This window comes from Cottoperca gobio, chromosome 7 (assembly GCF_900634415.1).
Source record: "Cottoperca gobio chromosome 7, fCotGob3.1, whole genome shotgun sequence".
In the NCBI taxonomy this organism is placed as follows: Eukaryota; Metazoa; Chordata; class Actinopteri; order Perciformes; family Bovichtidae; genus Cottoperca; species Cottoperca gobio.
Window position 1 is genome coordinate 11,840,042 of NC_041361.1, and position 26,096 is coordinate 11,866,137.

Here is a 26,096-nt window from a genome sequence, read left to right on the forward strand (position 1 = left end):
ATACAAAAGGTCTGGAAAGGTTATGAACGTAATGACAACTGTCTGGGGAATAAATATCATGTTTTGTTTGAATGTAAACACACAACCGTTGTTGAGAATAGAAAGAAGCCCCTTGCTGCCAAATTTCTTTCGTAAACCATCCATCTATGTTTAAACGTATTATTGCAGACAGATAAACACAGGCTAGTATGTAAACTAGATGCTTTTTGTATAAAGTTCTTCCTTTGTTTAGATAACTTAGTTTGTGCTGAAGATATATTCTGGTTGTTTACTTTTGTACTGCTGTTTTGTTCAGTTTGCACAGAATTTTGAAGTTTCTGAACTTGCACATTTTCATTGTATGCTACTTCATACTGCCATCACACAATAATTCAAGGGTAGATATTGTAATCGTTTACTCAACTAAATTTTTTGACAGTTATATAGTTACTAAATAATTTGCAGTTAAACATTTTACATACAAACTATATGATTCAATTCAGAAGATATGATACACGTTGATTAAACTACCCAAAAGCGTATACAAATATTGAACTACAGCACCTATGAAGTTTTGACAGGATGCCAATGGACTCACGGATATCTTGGATCAGTGATAAAAAGATGACCAACTCAACTAACCAAAACTGGGAGTGGAAAAGTAACCACAAACAACCTTGAGTCACTTAATAAAATTTAATTGACATTAGGTATCTCTCACCTTTTTTTTCAATTATAAAAAAAAAGAAAGAACATTGCAGTACTGCATTTGATGGGTAAAAACAAATCTATTATCTACAATGAAAAAACGAAACAGACTAATGAAGAAGTAACTACATGGATAGAATGTGTAATGTGATAAAACATTGAGTTATTGTTTTCCAACGAACACTATGTCTAATCACAAAATTGTATAAAATGCATCCACAGAATAGGGCAAATTAGTCAGTACATCCAATACACACGGGGGAAGAAAACTATTTCTGTACAATATCTTCACATTAGTATCACATTTCATTTTTTGCTCAGTGGACAAAGGTTTGACTTATGATGCCGAGTCCATACCCCACAGTACATGGGTTGAAAAAAATGAAATGTCAAAATACAGGGCATCACATAAACAATATAAGACACCAATGCTTAATGAGCGTCTCTAAAAAAAAAGAAAAAAGAATCTGTACCATTTACAAAAAATATTTAAAATCAACAAGTATCCACTGGTGGCAAATTACCATCTTTTTTAACAGACCAGGGTCTAACATGGCTTCACAGCTGCTATTTGATATGTGTGACTAGCCCTGGTTTCCCATTACTTCATGCTTCATTATTGTCTCAACAAATCCTTATGAATATTAAAACCTGGTTGTAAACACTCAACCAGATAAGCTGAGAGTGGGAGCATCCTCCATTTCAGAGAAGAAGACCAGTCCACAAAGCTCAGCTCGCTGGAAGACCAGTGTAGAGTGGAGAGATAACAGAAGAAATATAGTGGTGGTGCTGTGGTTTGATGTATGGCCGCGGGGCAGGAGGGAGTAAAAGTGAGAGGAGAAGGTGTGGCAGATCAGGTTAGCTGGGATGAAGAGTTTCAGGCAGGGTAGAGTTCAGACAGAAGAGATGATGTTGACGACAGTGCTATGAGACTCGGATCATCTGATCCAATGTCTCTTCTCCTCCTGCCTGGGCTGCCTCCTGCTGTTGCTGGAGGAGGAGAAAGGATCAGTGAGGTCAACATAATAAATTATTATTTGTTTCATTCCAAATTTAGATATCACCTATTCGAACAAAGTGACACCTAATTCCATACAAATAATCTTTCAAAAAAGACGGCTTTCAGGTGCATAGTTGACAATTTATAATTTCTTACCTGTGCCAGGGCCAAAGCCATTTCCTCCTTGTCCTTAGGTGAAAAGAAACGTCCTCCATCTCCTCGCTTGCGCTGCATAGCGTGACGGTGGCGAGACTCGTGAAGATATTTCTGCTGGAAAGGGAAAATATGTACTGGAGCATGACTAATTTAACATTGTAAAGAAATTGTGCCAACAGTGCTGATTGACAGGTCCCTTCACTTTTTTTCAGATTCTCCCCCCCGTGGTACCAAGCCATGCAGGTACTCGTTCAGGTTTTGAGATATCCTTCCGTCTAAATACCACTAGAGGGAGGTTTTTTTTCTCTATAATCTGTAACCGTTTATCCTTTACTCATAGCGAAGAAAATAACCTCTTTTAAAAAATGATACAATGAAGTGAAAACACAGCTCTGTTTATTTAAATGTGAAAGTGCAATCAAAAACATGTTGTCCTTAAATCAACTATTAATCGTGATCTCAATATTGATCTAAGTAATCTGTGATTATCATTATGGCCATCATCGTGCCTGTATGTGTGGTGCAAGAGGATCACTAATTGTCCTTACCCTTCTTTCTTTGGGGATCTTGCCCTCAGCCTCCAGCTTGGCCCGCGCCTGTCTTCGCTTCAGGATGCGGTGATACTGTTTGGCATTGACATACAGAGGTTCTTCCTCGAGCATCTCAGCCCCTGGCAGGGGGATACGCTGCATTGTGGGAACTGCACCACCTCCTGGGACCATCTAATAGAGGGAGAGACACAAACAGGGACACAGTGTTTTAAGCTTCTGGCCAATTCACCAATTCAGACAACATTAAGTATCACCAAATTATGAATTAATCATATCACAATATGATTCCACTAAAAACACATAACTACAACACATTTCTACTGTTTCACAATGGATAGAGAAAGGTAGTTATGATTAGCACAAACGTTAAAAAACTACATTTGGTGCTCTTAAAAGTGACCTCCACTACACTGAGTCTAGATTTCAAATAAATTTGAAAACCTAAAATAAAATTGTAATAAGAGTCTGATACCTCTCCACAGGGTCTTACCATGACCATTCCACCTGCATTGACCATGTTACCGGAGACGGGCAGGGTGACGGTCACAGTGCCTTGGCCGCTGTTAGTAGTGTTGGTGTTGGCACCCCCTGCCTGTACAATCTGGGCGCCTGCCAAGCTGGAGGCTGGAATTGTAATCATTCCTAAAAACAGATTATCGTCACAGTTCTAAGTCAAAGTGACAACTCAGCAGTGCTCCTGTTTATAAAGTCTACAAAGCAGAAGGCAAACAGAAAAAGTAGGAGAAAATTGAGTTTACCCTGCTGCAGGACGGTGCCATCTGCATTGACAGGCTGGTAGACGATGGTCTGACCGTCAGCCGTCTGTGCCACCTGTTGGCCCTGCACGCTGATCTGCTGCCCCTGTCGGACCACAAGTAAGGAGAGAAGACACTCAGTAATCATATTAATGGTTTGATTAAATTAATTTGCCATTCAACTGGTCATAATTTAACACCTGGTTCTGTCCAGCTGTGATGGCCGTCTGGGGCTGCTGAATGATGATCTGCTGGGGCTGACCCTGCTGGCCCTGGAGCTGGAGAGTCTGACCGCCCTGCAGCTGGATCTGACCTGGCTGCACCAGCTGGATCTACACATGGACAAAGTACCACCCACAGATTCAGAAACATCCCAGCCTTGTGTCTCATTAATATTTAACTGCAGTGACCTCAAACATCTCCACAAATAAACCCAGTTTCCCCTAAATTCATACATCTAAACTCAGTGTTTTGCCCATATATAATTATTATCCTCTCAATCAGGTCCCCGCGCCTTCGTAAAAATCAAATTCAAAGTCTCTTGGAGGATTTTTTAGGCCTAATACCCTCAGAATCAATGACCAGATTAATCCAGGCAAAGTGTGACTTGCGCACACAGCTCGGTGAAATTCACTGAGCTGTGTGCGCCTCTGGATGATGTTATGAACCTAGCCACAACACATTTGGTTTTCCAACATATCTGGGACATCTACAAAATGTACAAAGCCGCAATTGTGGTTAAGCCAGGGTTGATGAAACGTTATTTGTATAACGTCCTCCTCTCTAGCATTAGGAAAACAGCTATTTTCTGGCACATGACATTGTACAACCTCGCAAGTAAGAAGCATTTTTCAACAGTAATTTGAAATTGATAATGAAATGAAAGCCCAGCAACAATGTGCTTTCATTTGAATACAGATCGTAATGTAATCACCGAGCCTCATCTCTTACCTGCTGTAACCCCTGGGTTCCAGATACAGGGACCTGCATTATGGTTTGACCCTGACCCCCCGACATGGCCTGCACCATTATGGGTTGCCCTGATGATGTGATGAGTTGCCCGCCACTCACCTGGACCATCAGAGGCTGTCCCTGGACCTACAGAGAGATACAGAAAGCCGTTACAGCACCACTGCCCGTGTTTGTTACCTCAATATCACTTACGTGTGACTCACAAGACTGCAAGCAAATGTTGTCAAATCAGGAACATCCAGGATACCACATCATGGATAAAAGTATTTGATGATTTGCTGTGAATTCTGTTTTGGGATATACAAACATGAAACTATCCGGCTCCAAAGTAAATCCAAACTATATACAGTATATTCTCAACTATTTTTTGTAATGAAGTTACAATTGCAAAATACAAAACCTCTGTTTTCAGTGGTTTTGTATTTACTGGTATACTGTTGCTGAATCAAAAGGTTACACGAAGTTCATTTAAACTCAATTTGCTTATTAGCACATTCTTAGACAATATTCTGCCATCAAATTAATTTGCATCCACATATGCAACTTGACAAGTACAGATGGTTCAATTGGCATCCATTAATAAAGTGAGTGACCACAATGGACAACTGGAAGCCTGTGGCCGCAGTTGTTCCATATGGGAAAATGCCAGAGGGAAGGAATCCACTGCCATTTTGCAACTAGACAACAAGAAAAATATAGCTAGATGACGAAAAGTGACAGCGAGAAATGACAATGGATCCATGCTGTTCAATGCTGGTTCTTCAGCTGACTGCAAAACACATCCAGATGACTCATGTTTCAAATGGCTTTCGTCCTCATTGGGAAGAACATCTGATTGCATAACTTGCAAGAGACAAAGACAACTCAAAGAGGAGTCATGAGAGCACGAGAGGAAACCCGAGGCTCACAGACAACAAACTGTGCTGAGGAACATGCAGTTCAGGCAGCTTTAGGACATGCTGGGGAGGGAGGATGAACCAAACAGCACAGAGATGGGTCATGAAAAACAGCCCTGGTTGTAGCATGCAAACTCTTAGGCTGTAACACTGTCGTGACTCTGACACAGGGCGGCGGCGGTGACACCACTACCTGGAGTGTCTGCACCTGCTGGCCTGAGGCCGTCACCACTGGCGCCTCTGTTTGCAGCTGCACAGCCGTCACTGTGCCCTGTGTCTGCAGGCAAGGCAGGATAATACAGGACAATACAGTCTCAGACAAGTAATTATAGGGAAAAGAGACTTCATGTGGAATTCACTGGAACGCTTTAATTCTGGGTACCCTTTACCTGTGATCTTATAGCAGAGGGTGTTATTGTTGCAGACTTTTCTTTATCAAAACCACATTTATCAGAGTAAATCCTGAGCTCACCTGCTGTTGAATCTGTCCATTGGAAGTCTGCACAACTATCTGCTCCCCAGTAGAAGTGGTGGCAGTGGTGTACTGCTCCATAGCTTGTAAATGTCACAACCCTCTAAAAACAAAAGAAAGACACACACAGTATTAGCTAACGTTAGATTTTTGATTCTAAGCAATGTATTTTAAATGCTTATCACAACCTTCTTGATCATACAGAAGGAAAAACTCAAAGTGTTACGAAACGATATCTAACGTTACTGCTGCCAACTCGTTATTTGGTTAGATATTATTCACATAGTGACACATTGGCGGCCCCTTTCATTTCAACTCATTATAATATGTCAAATGCTACGTCTGAAATGTAGATGGTTAGATAAACCCCACTGTGGAGATATAGGTCAGCTGCGGGCTTGCTTTAACGGGGTGTTTTGCTAACAGGATATTGTCGTGGGGGCTAAAGGATAGCATCAGTTAGCTAGCTAAAAGCGTGGTAAATGCTTTTATTAACGGAGGCTAGTTAACAGATACATAGCTAACGACCGTCTCTTGGTGGGTCGTTCATTACAACGTTAGCTGATGATAATTTGCTAGGCGACGTTTGCTGATGGGAGGACATTGGCGTTATCAACCATCCCTTTGTTTGATATTTTAGCTAACGTTAGCTAAGGCTTGTCGACCACCAGAGATCATGTTTCCTCACAGGAGCCAACACCGAGAACAAGTTATTAGCAGCCTAACCAGCCCGGGACGCAACGGTCGAAATCAAACTGCCATTCGATTTTTTTGCATTTATCTGTGATAGTAATTTGGTTGGTCCATGGCAAACCAATCCGTGCTGACAACTACGAATGCCTTCAATCGGGTCTCCCTTACCGTATCTTCACTGTCCGGTTTCCCTCTGATTGGCTCTAGTACAGCTCGCTAAAGCCCAATCAACAAAGTGAGCGGACAAAATGGCGCAAATGAAACAACGGCGCCTGGGAGGAGGTGCGTGACACACGTATACCCGGGGACAGAGCAGGGTGCAGGGCCAGGGGCGCCCGGCAGATGTCACCATTTTATTATATTGTCTGTATTCTTTTACAGCTCCCAGTCCCTTGGGATATATTATTTATTCTCAGTTGAGTTGTAACTAAGTACATTTACTCAAGTGCTGTACATAAGTACAATGTTTGAGGTACTTTCATTTTAGGCTACTTTATACTTTTACTCTAATACTTTTACTAAATATTGTTCTTTTTCAGTTTTTGATAACTTTAGTTACTTTGCAGATTTGAATTATTATTACTAAATATAAATCAACTTATAAAGTATGATGTATTATTATAGGTTAAGCTACCCAGCAGTATTAGGTAATAAAAACTAGCCCCACCTTTACAAGCTGCAACATTAAAGTGATGCTTACACATTAATGCATCCATCATTAAAATCAAGTAATGTAATGTACGTTATTCTGAAATGGGTCATTCTCCATAATGAGTACTTTTACTTTTGATACTTTAAGTATATTCATGCTAATACTTTTGTACTTGTGCCAGAACTTCTTGGTGTGAGAACAGTGCCAAAATAGGTGTTAGGTGAGGCCATTTTATTTATAGAGCACCATTCAGACACAAGGCAATTCAAAGTACTTTGCAGGGGCATAGAAATATATTAAACATGTTAACTATATGACGTTATCAAAACATTAAAGGACAAAAAAAGACAAAAACAGTGAGCAAAAAACAAACAAACAAGCAAAAAAGTAGTCAAAATGAGAAATAAATCTATTTTGGAAAGCAATTACAACAAAATTTTACATCTTTAAAATATGTCAATATCAAAATTATGAAACCTTTTTTTATGATACCCAATGCTATTAATTCTATAACTAATGAAAAGTGTGTCCCACTTGTTGCAGAATACACACAGTACACATGTAGTTTGTGCCAGTGCTGCTTTTGTAGCGGTAATTTGAATTGGCCAACTGTAAATGCTAAATATGCAAAATTCATTTTATTTGCATTGAAAATGTTTTGAAAAGATTAAAGACAAATAATATATTAGTGGAACTCGCATTATGTGGCTGCGTCCATTTCTTTTAGTATAAAGTGCAATGTTTGCTTTTGAAGTAATCCATACGTATTCAAATTAGATAAAAAGTGTAATCAAATATTATACGTTACTAATTACAAAAATTGCCATGTCATTTGTATGCAGTAACTGACTAGCATACATCTCAAACCTGACCCAACCCTGAACTGCACCTCCACTCCGGTAGGGGGCAGCACCGCATTGTCTTTGTGTTGTGAGAGTCATGTTCGAGGAAGTGCATACACGAGTGTCAGGCAGGGCTAGTGACATGACTGTGGAGTAGGTATTTATGATGAAGGTGGCTCGTCTGTTGTGAAATAACGGATTAAAATGTAATTGCTCTTGTTAGCACGACAAGCAGGTTATATTACTCGGTTTGAACAAGTGGACGGTTGAACTATTATACGCTCAAAAAGGGAGCACATACTTTCTGTGAGCATGGCCCGACCTCTGCAGGTCCTCTCCCTCCTCTCCAGGCTTGGTGCTCGGTCTGTGAAGACCTCAGTTTCTATTACCAGCTGTCGATATGCAAGCAAAGGATTCAACAAGGCAGCGATGGGACAGAGCCGTGTGCGCAGAGACAGAGTATCACACAGAGATGCAAGAGACATGGAGGACATGTCTGATGATGAAGTGGAGGAAGTAGAAGACAAGCTCCAGACCTTGTTTAAGTAAGAGTCAACATTGTTCTAGAAAAAATAACTTATTGTAAAATGCTTTGTGCGTGCTGTCTTTACAATCTAACTAAAATCAAGCAACCTCTCCCATGTTTTTCAGTAAGCAGAGAAAAGAGCAGAGGACTGTGAAATATCACATACTGAGAAGGCAGATGACTCCACCAGGAGCTCCCCAGAGGAAGCTAACCTGGGATGCTATCGAGCAGATCAAGTGAGGATCTTTCCATAGGAACCAGTTCATGTCATGGATTTTCTTGAAGTAATGGGAAAACTTCATAGGGAAGTTCCAAAATGCTATAGCTCTACCCCAAATACCTTCTTTGTTATGATTTATTGGAAGATTGTCTGTTCTAAGCCTCGCTCATTTTTAAGCAGGTATTTTCCATTTCATTGGGTTGAAATTTGTACCGAACATCCAAAAAACCCTAAAGATAATTTGCAGCATTTATTCATATAAATAGTTGTTGTTGAAAGTTTCACAGATAATGTTTTACCTGAACACAGAATCTTTCATTTTAAAACAAATTAATATCTCCACTAGTTTTCACTTTCTTGCAGCCACATTTTGATTCTGTGTATAAATGTAGATCTATCACAACTAGAAGTTATTTGGTCCTGCATGGATTGAGTGAGATCTTTCTAAATAAAGCTTTGGAGCTAAAAACTCCCTTTTTAAGATATTCTGACTGCATATAAGAAAGATGATTTTAATATTTAAATTTCCTTGAAACTTATCATGTGGTAGTGTTAATATTCATTGCAGATATATATATTTAAAACTTTTATATTACTCCTTTTTGATAAAGCTTTCACATGATTTTTTTTGAATGACCCCTTTTGTAATCTAAGTTTAACCACTTTTCTGTCTTCAATGTAATTGCATAAAGTGTAACTCAATTTTCAGATATCTGAAGCAAGAGCATCCAGAGGAGTGGACGGTGGAGCGTCTGGCTGAGGGCTACTCTGTCACCCCTGATGTCATCCGGAGAGTCCTCAAGAGCAAGTTTGTCCCCGCTCCTGATAAACAAACCAAACAGGATGCCAAAGTAATGGCTGGACTCGGTCAGCAGGCGCTGCCTTCAGGTGCTGGGGCAGGGCAGGGCAGGCTAAAGCTGCCTGCAAACCGCACACCAGCTTTACTCACACCTGGAAGTTGGGAAGGTGCAGTGGTGCCTGTGGCTGACAAGACTTTGATGCTTCGAGGTGAAGGCTCAGGGTTCCTGGCTATGAGTCCTGCCTCTGTTGCTCTTCTGCCCACCCAGTTCAGAGCTGGTGTTAGTGATGATGTCCCTGAGACGAGATCAATAGAAGAGGACAGCTTTTCTAATACAAGTCCTACAGAGGAGGACGACGAGGAGAGCTGGGATGGACGGCTGTTTACAGAGGAAGAACTGGAAGAGTTTATGGAAATGGAACAATCTTGCCCTGTGGTGCAAGATGGAAATGACTATTTTGATGCAGAGGGCAACTTTCTGTATCGAATCTGAAGACTTCCTGCGTTCAACTGTTGACTAACCATGTGTGATGTTCAGGTTGGCATTATAACATAAAGATTAATTGTTTGGTCTATAAAATATCAGAAACAGTGAAAAATATCCACCCCAGTATCTTGAAGTCCAAGGTGAAGTCTTGTGCTGTCAGTCCACAAGACATTCAGTTTAGTGATGTATAAAACAGAGAAAATAGTAAATCTCTGTATTTGAGAGGCTGAAACTGCATTTTATGCATGAAAATGATGTATTGATAATTATTTTTATCTTCTGTTGATTGATCGACTCATCGTTGCAGCTCTACTAAATAAGCAAAATAAAACGACAATTTCTCTATTAATTTCTTGATTTCTTATTTCCATATATATTCAGGAATAAATATAGTAAACTGAAATAAAACCTGAAATAAATGCAGCTTTTGTAAAGGCAGATGAAACTCAAGTTGTACTTTAAGAATATCTCAATCTGCAGCAGCCGCCCTACAACCAGGAAGTGTTTTGGTAACTGATCCCTTTGTAATCAACATATTTTTACATTGCTGTACAATAAGAATTGGGTTACAAAAATAGAGGAACATATGAATTTATTTGCAAACCAAAGCATAATTGCCTCAAATATACAGAAGAGAAAGATAGCAGATACAAAGATGTAATCTTGTATATTTACAGAACCATCACAATGACTTATTAATTTATACAGCAGTTATAAACCGTAAGAAAAATGAATGCAATAAACCATCATAAAATAACTTACTCAGTGTCTCTCAGTGTATAGCAGCTACAAAATAACCCTGTATCCTCTCTGTGTGTTTTTTTTAACATTGAGTTGACTAGTCAAAGTTTCACTCAGAATGATGTATTGTGCCAAGACATGAAAGAGAGAATAACCAGGTTATTGTAGGCCATTTTCTTTACAAAGCTCTGTGGATTTAAATATCGAGAGTTAACATGCAGATCAATGGGAGCTCGTATGAAACGCGCATGTCTGTCATTGCTTAAGGACTCAACTTAGCCAACAAGTGCAACTTCGGGGTGTCACTGACATACTGGATGGAACTGGGTACACATTAGGTGATATAAATAATAATCAGTAAATAGATGCATCATATCCTAACACCAGGCACTTGTATAACCACATCTAATTTACTGCACTCTGAACCTGCAAGTCACAAATAAATAAAACCTGCATGAAAGCAATGTGTTTAACACAAGACAGACAAATAATTGTGCAAAAAATGTTCAAAAGAAGAAAAAAAGGAAACCCTGTAAGACTTGAAGTGATAGACAGTGGTATCAGGATGATTACAAATAGCAGCAGTTAACTGTGAAATGAGAAACTTTCAATAATCTTGTAATTTGTAAGGTGAATTTGCTCCACCTCAGATGCAAATACTAATAAAAAACACAACCATGTCCATTAACTCTAATAAGTGTTCATTATTCTATACAACATTTACATAGTTGAATGTTTTTTTCTTATTGCTCCTATGCCAAATCATATGGATGTATTCAGTTATCTGAATCTGATGTAAAAAATATCTGTAGATATTTACTATCAAACTATAATTATTCTCAATCATTTCAGCATTTCAGTCATTTCTGAACATCTTTGAACCACAATTTGTTACATAAGTTCAAAAGTTTGCAAGTACAAAAACTGCTCAAATGATTATAAACGAGACTTGTGTATGACTACAGTGATTATTACAGTTATCACGTTAATCATTAGGTCACATTTAGGAAAACTGTTAAATTACAAACTCTAAGCATACAAAGGACCTTGTGCTTTAGGCAGTTACAACTGCAGACATACAGTTTTGAACAAATCCTGTCTTGAAACAGACACTTTACCCCCCTATACATTGATGCGTAATGTGTTTTACGCAGTGACATCTCCATTGATCAAAAGGAGATACATTAGAAATATTGTGCCAATAGGATTATTTAACGTACGTCCAAATATTGTTATTGCTATCAAACCTAATGCCAATGGACATTTCTGTCTTATTACGTCAACCGTGGTTCTAAATGCCGCGGAGGAAAAGTATGCTGGCTTTGTTTTCCAAATCTAGACTACAAACAGGGGATTTCACAAATCAGTGCCCAGAGAGGAGAAAGCTCAAAAACCTCACATTTACATACTCCTGGACGTCCGGGGCACACCTTTGGACCGACAAATACCTTATTAAAAGTAGGGATTAAATGGTTTGGGAGAGTTATTAACCAGCTACCAACAGCAACCTTTTTAACACCTACCAAATTGTCAAAAATGGCAAAGAAAAAACTGATTTATGTACAAGTGCATGAGAAAAAGCACACATATCTTCAACAGAAGTGAGAAGTATTTCCAGGAGAGCTCCCAGGAGATGGGAGGAGCAGGACCCGTAATGCAATGATGGTGGATTTATACAACTAGCTTTGCTTCAAAGCCCATTACTGTGGCTCTGTCAGCAGTTCAAATGACTGAATCAGTCCTTCATTCTTAAAATAAATAAGTTGGAGACTCAAACTCAATCAACAGAATCAATAACTGAAGCACAACACTACCAGACCTCCTTCCTCCTCCACTGTGGCATTAGTCCCAGGAAGCCTCCGTACATTCATTATACTTCATAGATGACAGCAGAGTGACGCAGACTTTTCATGTGGTAGCTGAGGCCAAACTTCATACTAGAAGGTGAAAGGAAGAAGTAGCTCGAGACAAAAGAGTGACAGGAGCAGCAGCTGGAACAGGAAACCTGTTGCTCAGTGGCATGACAGGCTGAGCCTGCTATTCCAGCAGGTCCTGTGTGAAAGCAAGAACATACCAATGAAGTAAGAACCAAGACAGGTGAGTAAACAAGAAGAAACATTGTTACTCAAGTGGCCTTGTTTGCAGTTTAGGGTCATAACTTTGTTATGCTCTCATTTAAGCAACCATGATGTGACTTACTCGTACACTGGACAGATTACTTGTATTTTAACATTCTTTCACTTCTGAGAAACAATATCTCACAAACAGTAGGTAAAACAAAAACGTGGAGTGCAAAGCTGCAAAGCCTGACTGTCCCCTCCCAGCAGTCTGGATTCTGACTGATTATCTGAAAGGATGTATCGGCTAATAATATCTTATCAAAGTGTTTTTTGGTATCGGTGTAAATGTTGGCTGATAAGTAACACGACATTACAGCACAGAACTAGCAAAGAGTTGTTTGAGGTCAGTGTTATTACATTGTTTGTCCACCAGAAGACACTGAAAAGTAGCCTGTAGCCATTGGTTTTCTTTGTCTATGTTATGTGTTTATTAAAGAAAAGTGAATATCCACTTTTATGTCATTATCATTGTGGGCTATATTATGTTACTCTCTTCCCTTCTCCTCCTTCACTACCTATATAAGATTATTCAGTCACAGCAAGGTGGTGGGCCTGTACAGAGTGCACAGTGGCCCATCATGGCTTCATCACTTTAGAGTCCTTAATGTTTAATAGGCTGATGAATGATGCCCATGACATGCAAAGGTTTTCTTTCTACATCAATAAACCCAAACAAAACCATAGTTCATATAGCTGATTTAACTGTAGCAATTATTCAACGGCGTTCAATCAAGAATTAGTTCTAGTTATTTGTTTTCAGCATGAAGTTGTGTTGCAGGTTATTTTTTGTTCTCTGATCTTATACATGACATCCAGCGAGCAAGAAGTGAGATTTAAAGAAACACATACGTTATAGGTTCTACTGCACAACAATGGGCCAATCTTAGAAGAAAACCCTGCTACCATTGTTTCTATCCTGAGTACGAGGGAGGAAAAGGTATTCACACTGTACCTCATCTGAGTCGTCATGAAACTCTATCTTGCCATTCTGAGTGTGGTTGGTCTCCAGCGGGTCGTCCATCCCGTCAACGGCATTGTCCTCAACATGCTGCTGCAGCACCGAGTACCTGTGAACCAAGAACCTGCAGAGCACATTCAAAACATTATCAGGTCTCTAAAAATCATGTGGAAAACAACAACACAGTGAAAGAAGAGTCTCTACAAAGATACAGTTTGCATTCTGGACACGTTCTCCTGTGTGTGTGTGTGTGTGTGTGTGTGTGTGTGTGTGTGTGTGTGTGTGTGTGTGTGTGTGTGTGTGTGTGTATGTGTGTGTGTGTGTGTGTGTGTGGAAAGATCCACTAACCTGCCACCACAGACATATTTCTTGACAAAGACGACTCCAGCTGCAATGCTCAGCAGCATGATGATGATGACTGTTACCACAATGGTTACAGACTTGGAGGAGCGACTGTCCACCTGCAAAAATAAATGTACTTTATAAAAATAAAATAAAAGTCGCAGTGCAGGAACAGATACTGTATAGTGTCGGCAAACATACAGCTAAAAAATTGTTTATATTCATAACATTTATTCAAAGTAGGCAGAGGTACTTACCAGAAATTCAGGGCCGACCAGGTCACTCACACACCTCTTACTGAGGTCGATCTCTTTACGCTCGGGCATCTTCCCCCCCTCACATTTGTCTCCAGGGATTTTCCTATAGCTGTGGACACATAACGAGTGTATGTTAGTTGCAGGTTTGCAACTGTAACTAATTCTGTATACTTGTATTGGTATTTACAAATGCAGATGAATCTAAAACAGTTCATACTAATTAATGATAATTTTGTCATTATCAAAATGATATAATTATACATTCAAGTCCAAAGGAAATTAAACTTTTTAACCCTTTTAGATCACATCCACGGTCAAATTCGACGAAAATACTACAAAATCAATTTCTTCACAGTTTTTTATTCAAATCCAATGATCTTTTCTTACTGTACAACAGAATATGACATGTGCTTACTTAGCTTATGTAAAAGACCAATTTCAATCAATAATATCAATCAACCTGCAACTTGTAGCCACGAGGGAGGGGGTGTGGCCATCTCTGGTATCGAGCTACATTCTAAGCCCACCCACATTTTACTTGCCCAATCATATGCGAAGGACTTGATTGAAATCCCTCTTGTTACTGTATACTCATAGATATAAAACAGGCGATTACGTCACAGTACAGAAGCTTAACAGCGTTTCACTGGGTCTTTAAACTGTATTAATACAAGCGCCTCCCTACTGGCACATAACGGTTTAACTGGATTTTCACGTTCAACTTTAAGGTATTTATCTTATTATTATTTGCACAACAATTACAGAGAAGTAGTCATTGGCAATGAAAATCTTTAGTCTCAGGCTCCCTCCAGCAATAATAATTAAATATGTATAAATAAGAAGTTTGTAACATCAGAATGTAGTAATTGTATCGTCATCAAGTATAAATATATATATATTATATACAGAGGGTTAACGTTACAGTTGTTAAACAGTAAAAGTATATAAAAGGTAAAATGACAATTGATTCGTAACCTTCTGTGTAATGTAAAAATCTTTTTCTTTATTTTTACTCAGCAGCATTAAAGTCCTTAACACAGGATCTTTTTGGTGATCTATCTGTTCTTGTTCTTTCTCTAATGTAATTGGTCCAGCGCTCATTCTATCGGACTCTGGGACGTGCGTGTCCTTCTCACCATCTTTATCAGCGTTCACTCTTCCTCATTGAAAGCATGAGCCTCACTCTCACCCTCGTCTGCTTCCTCTGACTGGTCTCTGCATGACAATAACTTCCTCATTCTCATCATTGGTCACCTCCGACCAGCACTGACAGCAATCCTCTGTCACTCTCTCTTTCATAAAATGTGGCAGTGGTACAATATATGTTTTACACAGTATCTTTTTAACTGTATGTATTCAATATTGTAAATAGAGAAATTGACTCTAATGAAAGAAAATAAATCGAAATAATTACACATTAACCACTTATTAACCTATGACTACTCACACTTAGAGACCAGTTGAAGCTAATCATGTGGCGTCAAGGATGATGGGAGAGGGCGGACACATTCACTTACCCACTGGTCTGCAGTTGTTCCTCTTTGCCGTGCAGACAGAACTCAAGCACTTTGCCTTTCAGGTCCGGCTGCTCCACACACTCCGAGCTGTTCTCTTGACGGTAGTATCCAAAGTCACTGCAAAGAGTCAGAAGATGGTAAGCGAGGGTGGAAGAAACAGTCTACATTTTTCCCCTTGCGTCTGCAATTACCTGTCACAATTCATTTTTACTTAAAAAGGAAAAATCCTCTCCAGGGCACTTTTACGCTGCTATTCAAATACCAGTTTGACATGTTTTAATGTGGACTCTTTCACAAGTTACCGTATTTTATGTTTCAAAGTGCTTCCATTTAGCTTGAGCTGTTTGTCAATCTTTTACCTTTACTTAAGAAAAAACCTTTTACTTTCAATAAAAACAATCGCAGACAGTTAGCAGCACTTCTGTCTCAGAAGGATATTTTGGTAAAAGTGAAGTCTCAAACCAGACAGAACAGAATGCTAAATACAGCTTCCCACAATGCAATGCACAAGGGCAACGGAGGAGTTGCTGACAGCTGGAAAAGATTTCATTAATTGTGTATAGTGGTGAAACTGATCCTAAAAACACTCAAATCTCAAGAAAGATATTTTGCTTCCTATTGCTGACAATCCAAAATCACAGTTTAATGGACATCTGACATTGCATGATTGACAGAATGCATCACTTCCTGTATAAAGCGGTTAAATATGTTTATTTCTTTTGTAAACTACAATATGTAGTTTGGATTTTGGGACACAGAGAATGTCTTACCACAGGAAGTCATCCAGGGTGCACAGACACGGGGTTGGCTGGGTGTTGACCTCGTAATCTCGTCCGTTCCAACAAACAGAGTCCTTCCTGAGACGCAGGAACTTCTCTTTGTAGCCCAGCATGCAACCGTCTTTGGGGTCACTGATGTCATCAGAGTGGGCCAACCACTGCACATAGTCATTATCACCACCTACGTACATACATTTTTTGTTTGTTAATAATCTCAAACAGACCACAAATGATCTTTAAGTGCGTTAAACTCAGTTTGTTGAACATATTCTCACTGTGTCACTCACAGTCTCTGGTGAGAAGCTCCCTGAAGTCAATGGTGATGGAGACCCAGTACTGGCTGAGGATGGCGTCTCTGTAGCCCCAGATACTGACGTTCATGGAGCGAGCTCCCGGCTCTGATGCCAGCCCAGTAAAGTAGATGGGTTTTTCGTCGAAGGTGTAAACACCCCAGCACTGTCCTTCATCAGTAGAAAATCTGTCAGGACGTCCAAGAATGTACAAACATTAGCATAAACCCCAATAATTGTTAAAGTAAAGCTATACATTTTGAGAGGGAGCTGTAAAGCATGCAGTTTAAATAAAATTCAGGATACATATAAATCTGGTAAAGAATCAGCGAATACAAACTCATGCGTATCCTCTGACTGTAACTCACTTGATCTTGTTGATAGGTTGAGTGGGGCTGTGCTCCACGGCGACCAGCAGCCCTCCAGAGTCCAGAATAGCGTAGTAATGGGGACCATCAAGGGCCTTTATCCAGGTGTACCCCCCATCATCAGACACATACACATCAGGCTTCATCACTGAGATGGCATCCCCAACACTCCCTGATGCAACACAAAAGAAAGTAGTTTATATAATTGAATAACGTCTGGTTTGTCTAAAACAAACTTGGACAATTGTTCAGAGAAAGCAGGTTTGAAAGCTCTGTACAGATAATTACCGTGAGCTAAGATGAGACCCACAGCGTTTGGTTCGGTCAGAGGCAGCATGGGGATGTTCAGCTTCATGGCAGTGCTGTAGGCTGCGTGGATGTGGAGACTGCACTGTAGACACAAACACAAGAAGCATTTGGTATCTGACTGTTTATAGTTCAAACACTGTGGAAGTCAAAAATAAACAAATACTGCCGCGATAAATGTGCCGCGTTTAGCCTTTTTAGCACTGCAATACAAAAGTAGGTTCATCAAAACTTCATTATTTAAAGTACACAGTTTCCATCAAGACTGATCTACTTTCTATCTTTGTTTTCTTTCTCCTGTTGTCTCTCGTTACCTTGTCTGGGTCTTTGGCTGTAGCATCACACTTGCTGTTGGCAGGTTTCCTCAGGGGAACCCATTCCCCTCCCTGATCAAAGGACACCACAGACTGCACAGAGTTATCTGGAACAAAGAAAACGAGGACATCATATGTACAGGTAGTCTTAAGCATTTACCTGAATGTGTGGAACATGAAGCTCACAACGCACACATTTAAGAAATAAAAATCTGTACGGTACAAAAAGTCAAAGAAATTCATTTCAAGCCGTTAAAACCTTCAAACATGGTTATTGAGAACCATCCCATTAGAAATAGAGAGGGAAGGAGATAAATATCTATATATATAGATTTATTTCATTAAACACATTTTATCATTTTTTTGAAAGCATTTAGATGATTAGAAAGTTAAATTCAGTTGTCCCAAAATGTAAGTAAAGCCTGGCAATACTCATGGAACCACAGATCGTGTAAAGAGTGGAGGTAAGAGAAAGAGTAAGTTCAACTATAAGGAGAAACAAAGGAGATTTTTAAACTGAAGTTTTAGAGCGCAGCAGCCATGATGGAGTTAAGATTTAGCTGGTGATGTGGTATTACTGGGGAAGTGTCATCCAGCCGCATCAGAAAGACAGCACATCTAACACTGAACAGCTAATTAAATATTTACTTCACGCCCTCACTCCGGTATGTAATGCAGAAGTCATAAGTGTTTGTTTTTCTGAGGGGAATTTGAGTACAGGCATGTGTTTATCTAATCACAGGCACATGAATAGAGCTACCTTCTGCCAGGACGCTGGTGACAAAAACTCCTCGCAGTGAGGTGACGTTAGTGAAGTCTGTATCGCCCCCCGTGGTGGTGTAAAGGTGGCGCTCCAATGATTTGGAGTACACAGTGCCACGGTCATCTGATACATAAATGGTTCCAAATCCTGTATCTGTGGATGGAGGAAAGACAAATGAGTTCACACATACTGGAGAGGAAAAATCATGTCCAGGGATTCAGAGCTGGCCGTTTGAAATAATAAAATACTGGAGTTTCTATGTACAAGTGTTTTTTATTACATTCTCTACACAGGCAAACACGCTGTCTCCTTCTCTTAAATGTTATTGCATTGCTACATAAAAGGAACAAACAGGTGCGTTTTCTGTACGGACTGACCTCCAGGCTCGTCGACATGCATGAAGACCATTTCATCGTTCGCTGACAGGATGGAGTAGAACTGCTCGTGACCAACAGGGGGCAGCTGGGCCATGTTCCACGTCTCACCCTGGTCCACTGACACATGGATCATCCTCAGAGTGCCCTGTAGAGAGAGAGAGAGAGAGAGAGAGAGAGAGAGAGAGAGAGAGAGAGAGAGAGAGATGGGAAAGGTTTTGCCTCTGAATGCCTGACCAGGTTTCTGTGTTTGCTGGTGATTTGGACCTGCTGTATACTGACCTTGCCTGTCATCACAGAGGCGAAGAGGAAGCGTCCACCCAGGCCGAAGGAGTAGATCTTCCTGGCAACAGTCTTGATGGTTTTACCGTAGTCGGTTGACCTCCTCAGATTCAGCATTCCCCGATCAACTGAAAAAAAAAAACCTATAGGATTAGAAATGAAAGTGTACAAATGCTGCTTATCAGTGCATATGCATGTACATACACAAAAGTTGCACATGCTAATTTTTCATTTCAGGTTTTGCAGGGATCACTTACTGCAGGATCCGTTGTGGCTGGATGTAAAGAACATGGTATTTTTCCTTCCCCTAGAATCACAATGGAAAGCACCAAGAATTTCAGATAAGCAGACGCACACATCACGGTCCACAGAGTCGACGACATGTAAGCAACATATATGTACACTGCTTTGTTGATGATAAGTATGGGACAGCTCTCGGTCATTTTAAATTAAATTAAAAGCATGGAAGAAATCAGGTCTTGTGCAGAATTCCTCATGCATTCTCCATTTATTCCCATAACAGGTTTTTCTCCACAGTGAAATTAAGCGTCACATGACATGGCTAATGAAATGCAACCAGCACACAGCCATGCCCTTACTAAATATTTACTGTCTTTTCAGTGTTGTGCTTTGACTTCACAAAGCTCCTGCCCCAGATTAAAATGACCCATTTTCCTGGAGCTTGTTCAAACTAATGTCTTTGGGATGCTAATGCCAGTTCATGTTTCAGGAAGTTTGTCTAGTGCATACAGTTCTCTCTGACACAGTGACCCTAAAAAACACACACTTAAAAGGTGACTAAAAATATATTTAGAGCTGAAAGCAATACAAACCAGGAAGTACTTCTAACACAACAAGAGTGCTGCGAGGGCTTGGCCACAGCAGAGCTAGTCAAACAGTCACCAACGACACTGCAGTTTTACTGCCTATTTTGCAAAGGTGGAGCAACAATAAAAGTCTTGTGAGAAAAACTTGTTTGATTATTTAAGGTAATTCAAATCTACCAGAGTACAATTTAGCATACGTGTCAAAACATGGTGAAACATGCTTTCATCGCCAAGCTGTCTTCAACTACCTGGAATAATTAGCTTGTTGGAGGAACTAAAACTAAAGAAAAGAATGACTGAACAGATACCATATCGTTTCCAGAAATCTTTGCCTCATGCCAGACCGATAAGAATGCTGTTATTCTACTCCTTCCTAGTCTGAATGAATTGAAATATTTCTCTGAGACACTTGGGGATATTTAATTACACTGCTGTTTGTTCTCTGAACACCTGAAAAAGTTGCTAATAGCCTCAGCTGGCCTCGTCTCTTACCATTTCACTAGACACACCATATCGTGGATCTTTTTCCAGTTACTGCCAAAATCATCAGACAGCCAGAGCTCATTCTGAAGACAGGAAAGAAAATGTTTTTATTAAATGCTGAACTCATGGTTCAACTTGAATGACACCACTGTTTACACAGAACTTTGTATACTAAAGCTGTACATAAACACCATAGGCATGTTAATAAATGTACTCTGTGCAAACAAATGGTTGACTATTGGGAGTCTTCTTGCTATGAGGGAGTGAGGTAGAGGTCTTTGCTTAAGGGTTTTACAACAGGTCATGAAGAAGGTTGTTCGCCCTCTCAGATTAGTGACTTCACTAGTACTATTGAGATACTCACGTATAGAACTGGAGCTTCCAAGTTTTATCGACTTGTTAACTTACATCCAAACTTACTTGCTTACATAAGAATGGTGCTGAGCGAGCATGTTACCCCGTGTTTCATTTCTTTGTATACATTTTTCAAAATAGAATAGATTAAGGCTCTGTGAACATTTGTACACCACAGTTGTAAAGCTATTTATTTAATTTGGCTTATAATGAACGTCATTCTTCTTATGTTCTCTCCTAGTTTAGTATCTAGTGTCTTTTTAAGGTCTAATTGTATTACCTGTTTGCCCTTGTTTAAATGTGTTGCATGTGGGTTTGTATTTGTTTGGGAAGCACTTTGAGCTGCATCTCTTGTATGAAAAGTGCTGCATAAAGTCAAGTTTATTATTATTATTATTATTATTTAGCTCTTTAATATTCACTACTTACGCTGTTGCTGAGGACCAGCAGTGCATTGGAATTTTCCGGGTTGTATGTGATCTGCATCAGGGGGATGAAGGGCAGGTCTCGGGGGGTGAAACTCTTTCCGAAGTCTTCTGAGACAAAGATCCGAGACCCGAGACCCCCGGACACTTCTCCTGTCAGGATCACCTACAGGACAGAGTCCAACATTCAGACTGATGAAACCATACAAGATTACGTTAAAGGTTCTTTACAGCAGGCGCGCAGTACAGAAGCGCTACATTTGTTGACGAGGACATGACTTACTCTCCCATTGCTCCCGATAGCAATGCCAAACTCTGATCTGATGAAAGTGTTGTTGATGAGTCCGGTCACATCCTCGAATGATTTTCCGTAGTTCTCACTGGCAGACAAATGGTTGCAACCAAATTAAATGCAAATCAAATGCAAACCATGTTGTTTTTTCCAACAGGTGAGGTGATAAGACTTACCTTCGATAGAGTTTGGACTGTCCAAGTCTTATCATGAAGAAGGGCACCTGAAAAGTCGTCAAAGCCAGGATGACCTGCCAAAAGAAAAGAAGGTTCAGCTTGAGGAAAGTGGAGCATGGATCATTTATTAATGTGCATGAGACCCTGATGTGAGGGAACTTATTATGTAATCTACGAGGTTCTTTGCAGGCAGACTACCCTACTCGCAGCACAGAGGAACAACACTGCATGAGAGAAATGTTAGGTGCATAAATAGAGAAGAAAATAACACTCACCCCTGTGCCATCTCCAACCCAGGCCAGGGACACTGACCCACTCAGGTCATTGAAGGTATACTGAGGATGGATGTAAAGTACATTAAAGATCCACACATTACAAATCATAGCACCAGTTGAGCAGTATGTCTATACAGCTGTGTGAATGATGATAAATCATGAGAGGAGTATGAGTGAAGCTGGCAGAAACACGACTAACACGTATTTAGTTTACTAATCAATAAGTTGATTTGATCGACAGACCTGTACGACTGAGTATCTCCACATAGAAACATGCAAAAGCCCCACTTTAAATCTTGCGTTTACCAGAGATGTGCTCATTCAGCATGAAAACATTACGAGTCGACTAAAGAAATCTTAGTCGACCAAAACAACCAATTAGTCGACTAAGAGGGGGGGAACCCTCCAACTGACCACACGTTTATAAACTGCAGTCAAAACCTATGTGTACGCTTTGCCTCCAGACTTTATTCTTGCTTTGACTGGCAACATGTTTCCCTACGGTATGTGGTCAATCAAACATAACAACTGAAGCACCACTTATCAGACCAAACAACCATTTCAACAAGCACAAGGCTCCACGCCAAATGCTCTCAGCACAGACTGAATACAGCTAATGAATACCACATTAAAAACTGAGGTCCAGGATCAGACTTTCCTTCTTTCAATAGTGGTGTGGAAATCAAGTCGATTTAGCAGTGTGGCACTAACAAAAATACTTATGCTTTCATTATTGGAGATGCCTGATATAAAAGTATTGATTCTCTAAACCCATTTAGTGCCACATTATTCTTCAACCATGTGAACACTCAAAAGGAGTTTAAGGCAGGTCTCTATCAGCAGTTCCTGCTGTAAGCAGCTCCAGTACCAGTGGGACCTGCAACATTAACCTCGAGGGGAATGACGAAGCTGAGCCTCCAGGAATTCTGTCGACTTTAGATTACCGGGGCCAAGTATACAACGACTGCGATGCAAAGTTGATCACATGTCAATGAGGAGCTAGGCAAATAAGCAGCACAAAACTCTGCTGAGATCAGCCTCCTGATTAAATTGTATCAGCTGCATACATTTGGGTGTTTTCACTTCCTGTGTAAAGTCTCTGCTAAAAACATTACACCTCTGGTGAGACCAAATGTAGCCTTCTATCCCATCCAGGATTTAAGTTAAAGAAGAAAACAAAATACTGTAGTCTCTCTGTATCCAAACAGACTTCCTGCTTGCTAACTGCTTTCACTACCACACAAACAGATTTTAATTACAAAATAAGTACCACACAGCCAGTCACATGGATCCCACTGGTCCAATTTCCCAGTTAACATTCAGGCAGATTTACTGTCAGTGAAGCAAAGAAAAGTGGGATCTTCAAATACAGCTGCATCCTTGAGAAGAATAAGATATAGGTCATGGCCATTAATGGAGCATTTGAGAGTTAAACCTGTCTGGCAATGCTTCAGTGGAGCCTATGTAGATCTTAAAGCATGGGGAAAATAGGCGTTGTTACTGTTTCACTACACTGTATTTCACTGCACCAAATATTAAAGAGAAAAAAAATCATAGCAGTGCAAAACTGGTAAGGCAAGATGGTACCTTTAATGGCTGTTTGAGCTTGGGGAAAGGTGAAGGGAAAAGACAGGACTTGGACTCTTCTAGTCATTTTGATGCTTTGCATATGTTTTGTTTAACCACAGAAAAAATAAATCTACAGTGTACAAAACAGCCCATCAGGTTTCTGAGGACACTTGATAGCTGATTAGGCCTATTATTGTTTTACCTGGTTAGCACCTGCGCATCATCTTCTCTAGGCTCATTTAATTATCAGACGTACGAAGAAGGGTAACGGGACCTCAGGTGGTAACTTACACTGTGGGTGTTGTCTGCTAACTTGGTGTCATATCGTTGAATTGCTTTGCAGGAGTCGCCCTGCTCGGCGCTTCTTCGTTTTATCTTGTGGTTTGGTGATGCAGCCAGCCATGCAGGCAGAGACCTCTTTACGATGTTCGCCGCTTTCTCTTCAATGTTTGACTGCCTCAAAAAAAGCGACTGTCCAAAGGGTTTGAATCCTTGCTGAGAATCTAAACCGGCGGTGAAAGTGGAAACAGATAGCAGCAGGATACAGGGCAGCAAAAGTCCCATCCTCGCTTCTGGTGTCACTGGCAAATAAAACAAAAACAAAGACAGAAAAAAAACCACCCAAAAACTAGTCTTTGTTTATCCTGGTCTTGCCTGGAAATTGAAGGTCGCTACAGCTCTGCCGCGGATGACATCAACAATACAGTAGTCCTCCTGACAGCGATTATTTCGGGCTTTGAAAACACGGAGCGCCCTCAAAGCTCCGACTATTTCCCCGCGCAGCAGCAGAAACAAAATCAAAACAGAAATAAAAATCGAAATTTTGAAAATTAACCGGAGTGTTTTACACCAATTATTCGAGCAGCAACTCCTAAACCACACTGTAACGAACAAGCAAATTGTGTCTGCGGGTTGTGGTTGTAACCATGTAATGCTCTATGCAGAGAGACTCAGCTGTGATTGGTTGTTCATATATCCTCGTCCACCTATCAGCTGTTTAGATTCTGAAAAGGCGGGGCCAAACACAGGAGCATAATTAGCTGTCAAAGCCTGTCAAGATAGGTTGAGCAATAATAATATTTAACTCCATACATCCAGATTTAATTTAAAGCTGAATATTTTTCTACTATTGGTTGCATTTGGGGAGACAATACACTACTTAGTTAAATTCAGGTAAAGGTTAACAATACACAGTAATAACAGTTAATAAGAATTATTGTTTAGTGCTGCTTTATAATTAATTGGCTGAGCCCATCAGGCTCTATCATCACAAAGTAATAGTCCTAATTGTTCTTTTTTTTCCCTCAATAAAGATAACATATATATTTAAGCACATGTACGTTTTTTGCCATGTGTCAGTTTTTTGTGTGAAGTTCCCAATGTATTTGTTTCAGAGTCTAAGAATAGTAAAAGCCTTTTCCCCTCATGTTAATGAATTGTAATGTGTCCACCTGCCATATAATAATATTAGTTTATACAGTTTGTTATATATTTTGCAGTTTATTGTTCATTTTACACACAATTCACAGGTGAAAATGTCACTGGGAAAAATCTCACATGTCTACACATATAAACCAACAGATGTCCAAAAAGCATGCAGGCTTTGAATTCAGATTTCCCTAGCCTTTGTTTGTAGGTGTGATGACTATACTACTATGTCTCTGACATTTATTGAGGATGTACAAAATACACATATACAACCATAACATGTGCTAGGTATTAAATTAAATTAATTTCTTTACACTTTGTGCCACAGTTCAGTTGGCCAGGGATTAAACATCCGTGTCTGGTGTGATGTTAAGAGTCTCAAAGAAGAGATGAAACCATACTGAATCTATGTAATTTCAGTCTTGCCATCAATGAATTGAAAAAATACTGGAGGAAAAAAAACAATATAACGTAATATAAGGACATTTCTTTTAACACATGACTAGTGGCCCCTTGTAAATGGCAGATATTTTATATTATTTTATTTAATATTCTTTAATACATAGACATTAGCACATTTTTTTGATTGAGAGGTGAGCTTGTGATTGTCATCAAAACAAACCTTTATATCATACAATCTTAATCTTAAAAGACCGGATGTTTTTGTGTAGCACGCTGCTTTCTAAAATGATATTTATTCATTTTGTTGAACATTAGAAAATGTGTGTTCTTGATTAAATCTGTGCATATGATGAGAAAGTGCAGGTCATAGCAAACTCATGACTACCGGTCATGTGATGCAGGAAAAAACCAGTACTCATAGCCACCATGGACATGACTGAACATATTCATACTACAGAACACAAACTCGAATACATATATGCAGTTTTAGGTTTCTCTTGTAGTGTGCCAGGTCATCTGCTTAAACGTCTAGTTGGGCAGGATGGGATGTTGTTGCCAGGTCACAGCAGGTGAGCTGAAAATGGAAGATGGAAGAATCTAAATCAGATAGTCATGCTGAGTATTTGATTATGCTCATGTTTAGCCTTTGGTGCGGCACTACCTGTTCGACAAGTTTGCAGCCACAACAGAAAGGTGTCTCATCACATCTGAAAATTAAAAGCTGTTGAACAAGTTTCAATGACCCT

General features: G+C 39.8%; 3 protein-coding genes across 15 annotated transcripts; 1 reads left to right on the forward strand and 2 right to left on the reverse strand.

Moving 5' to 3' along the window:
• Positions 1-380: 380 nt before the first annotated feature.
• nfyal (nuclear transcription factor Y, alpha, like) lies at positions 381-6,504 on the reverse strand. Of its 13 annotated transcripts, none has more exons than XM_029436530.1 (10): positions 6,351-6,504; positions 5,490-5,592; positions 5,211-5,294; positions 4,101-4,247; positions 3,350-3,481; positions 3,153-3,255; positions 2,867-3,036; positions 2,392-2,565; positions 1,844-1,957; positions 381-1,677 (listed from the first exon to the last, which is right to left on the reverse strand). In XM_029436530.1, exons 2-10 carry the CDS (start codon positions 5,568-5,570, stop codon positions 1,612-1,614), a joined length of 1,071 nt encoding a protein of 356 aa, XP_029292390.1. In that variant the 5' UTR covers positions 5,571-5,592; positions 6,351-6,504; the 3' UTR covers positions 381-1,611. The 13 variants fall into 13 exon arrangements, with proteins under 13 accessions (XP_029292390.1, XP_029292385.1, XP_029292386.1 ...); XM_029436525.1 differs by having other exon boundaries at positions 5,208-5,294; XM_029436526.1 differs by lacking the exon at positions 6,351-6,504 and adding an exon at positions 6,216-6,339 and having other exon boundaries at positions 5,208-5,294.
• Positions 6,505-7,662: 1,158 nt separating this feature from the next.
• On the forward strand, positions 7,663-10,937 carry ngrn (neugrin, neurite outgrowth associated). Its single transcript, XM_029435774.1, has 3 exons — positions 7,663-8,221; positions 8,328-8,438; positions 9,132-10,937. Exons 1-3 carry the CDS (start codon positions 7,989-7,991, stop codon positions 9,712-9,714), a joined length of 927 nt encoding a protein of 308 aa, XP_029291634.1. The 5' UTR covers positions 7,663-7,988; the 3' UTR covers positions 9,715-10,937.
• Positions 10,284-24,438, reverse strand: sort1b (sortilin 1b). The gene is made up of 20 exons (XM_029435773.1): positions 23,812-24,438; positions 21,952-22,011; positions 21,677-21,750; positions 21,492-21,588; positions 21,213-21,374; positions 20,439-20,512; positions 19,377-19,426; positions 19,120-19,247; positions 18,841-18,985; positions 18,461-18,616; positions 17,701-17,807; positions 17,369-17,471; positions 17,081-17,252; positions 16,710-16,900; positions 16,414-16,603; positions 15,644-15,760; positions 14,127-14,235; positions 13,876-13,988; positions 13,522-13,651; positions 10,284-12,501 (listed from the first exon to the last, which is right to left on the reverse strand). Exons 1-20 carry the CDS (start codon positions 24,082-24,084, stop codon positions 12,487-12,489), a joined length of 2,466 nt encoding a protein of 821 aa, XP_029291633.1. The 5' UTR covers positions 24,085-24,438; the 3' UTR covers positions 10,284-12,486.
• Positions 24,439-26,096: the final 1,658 nt, after the last annotated feature.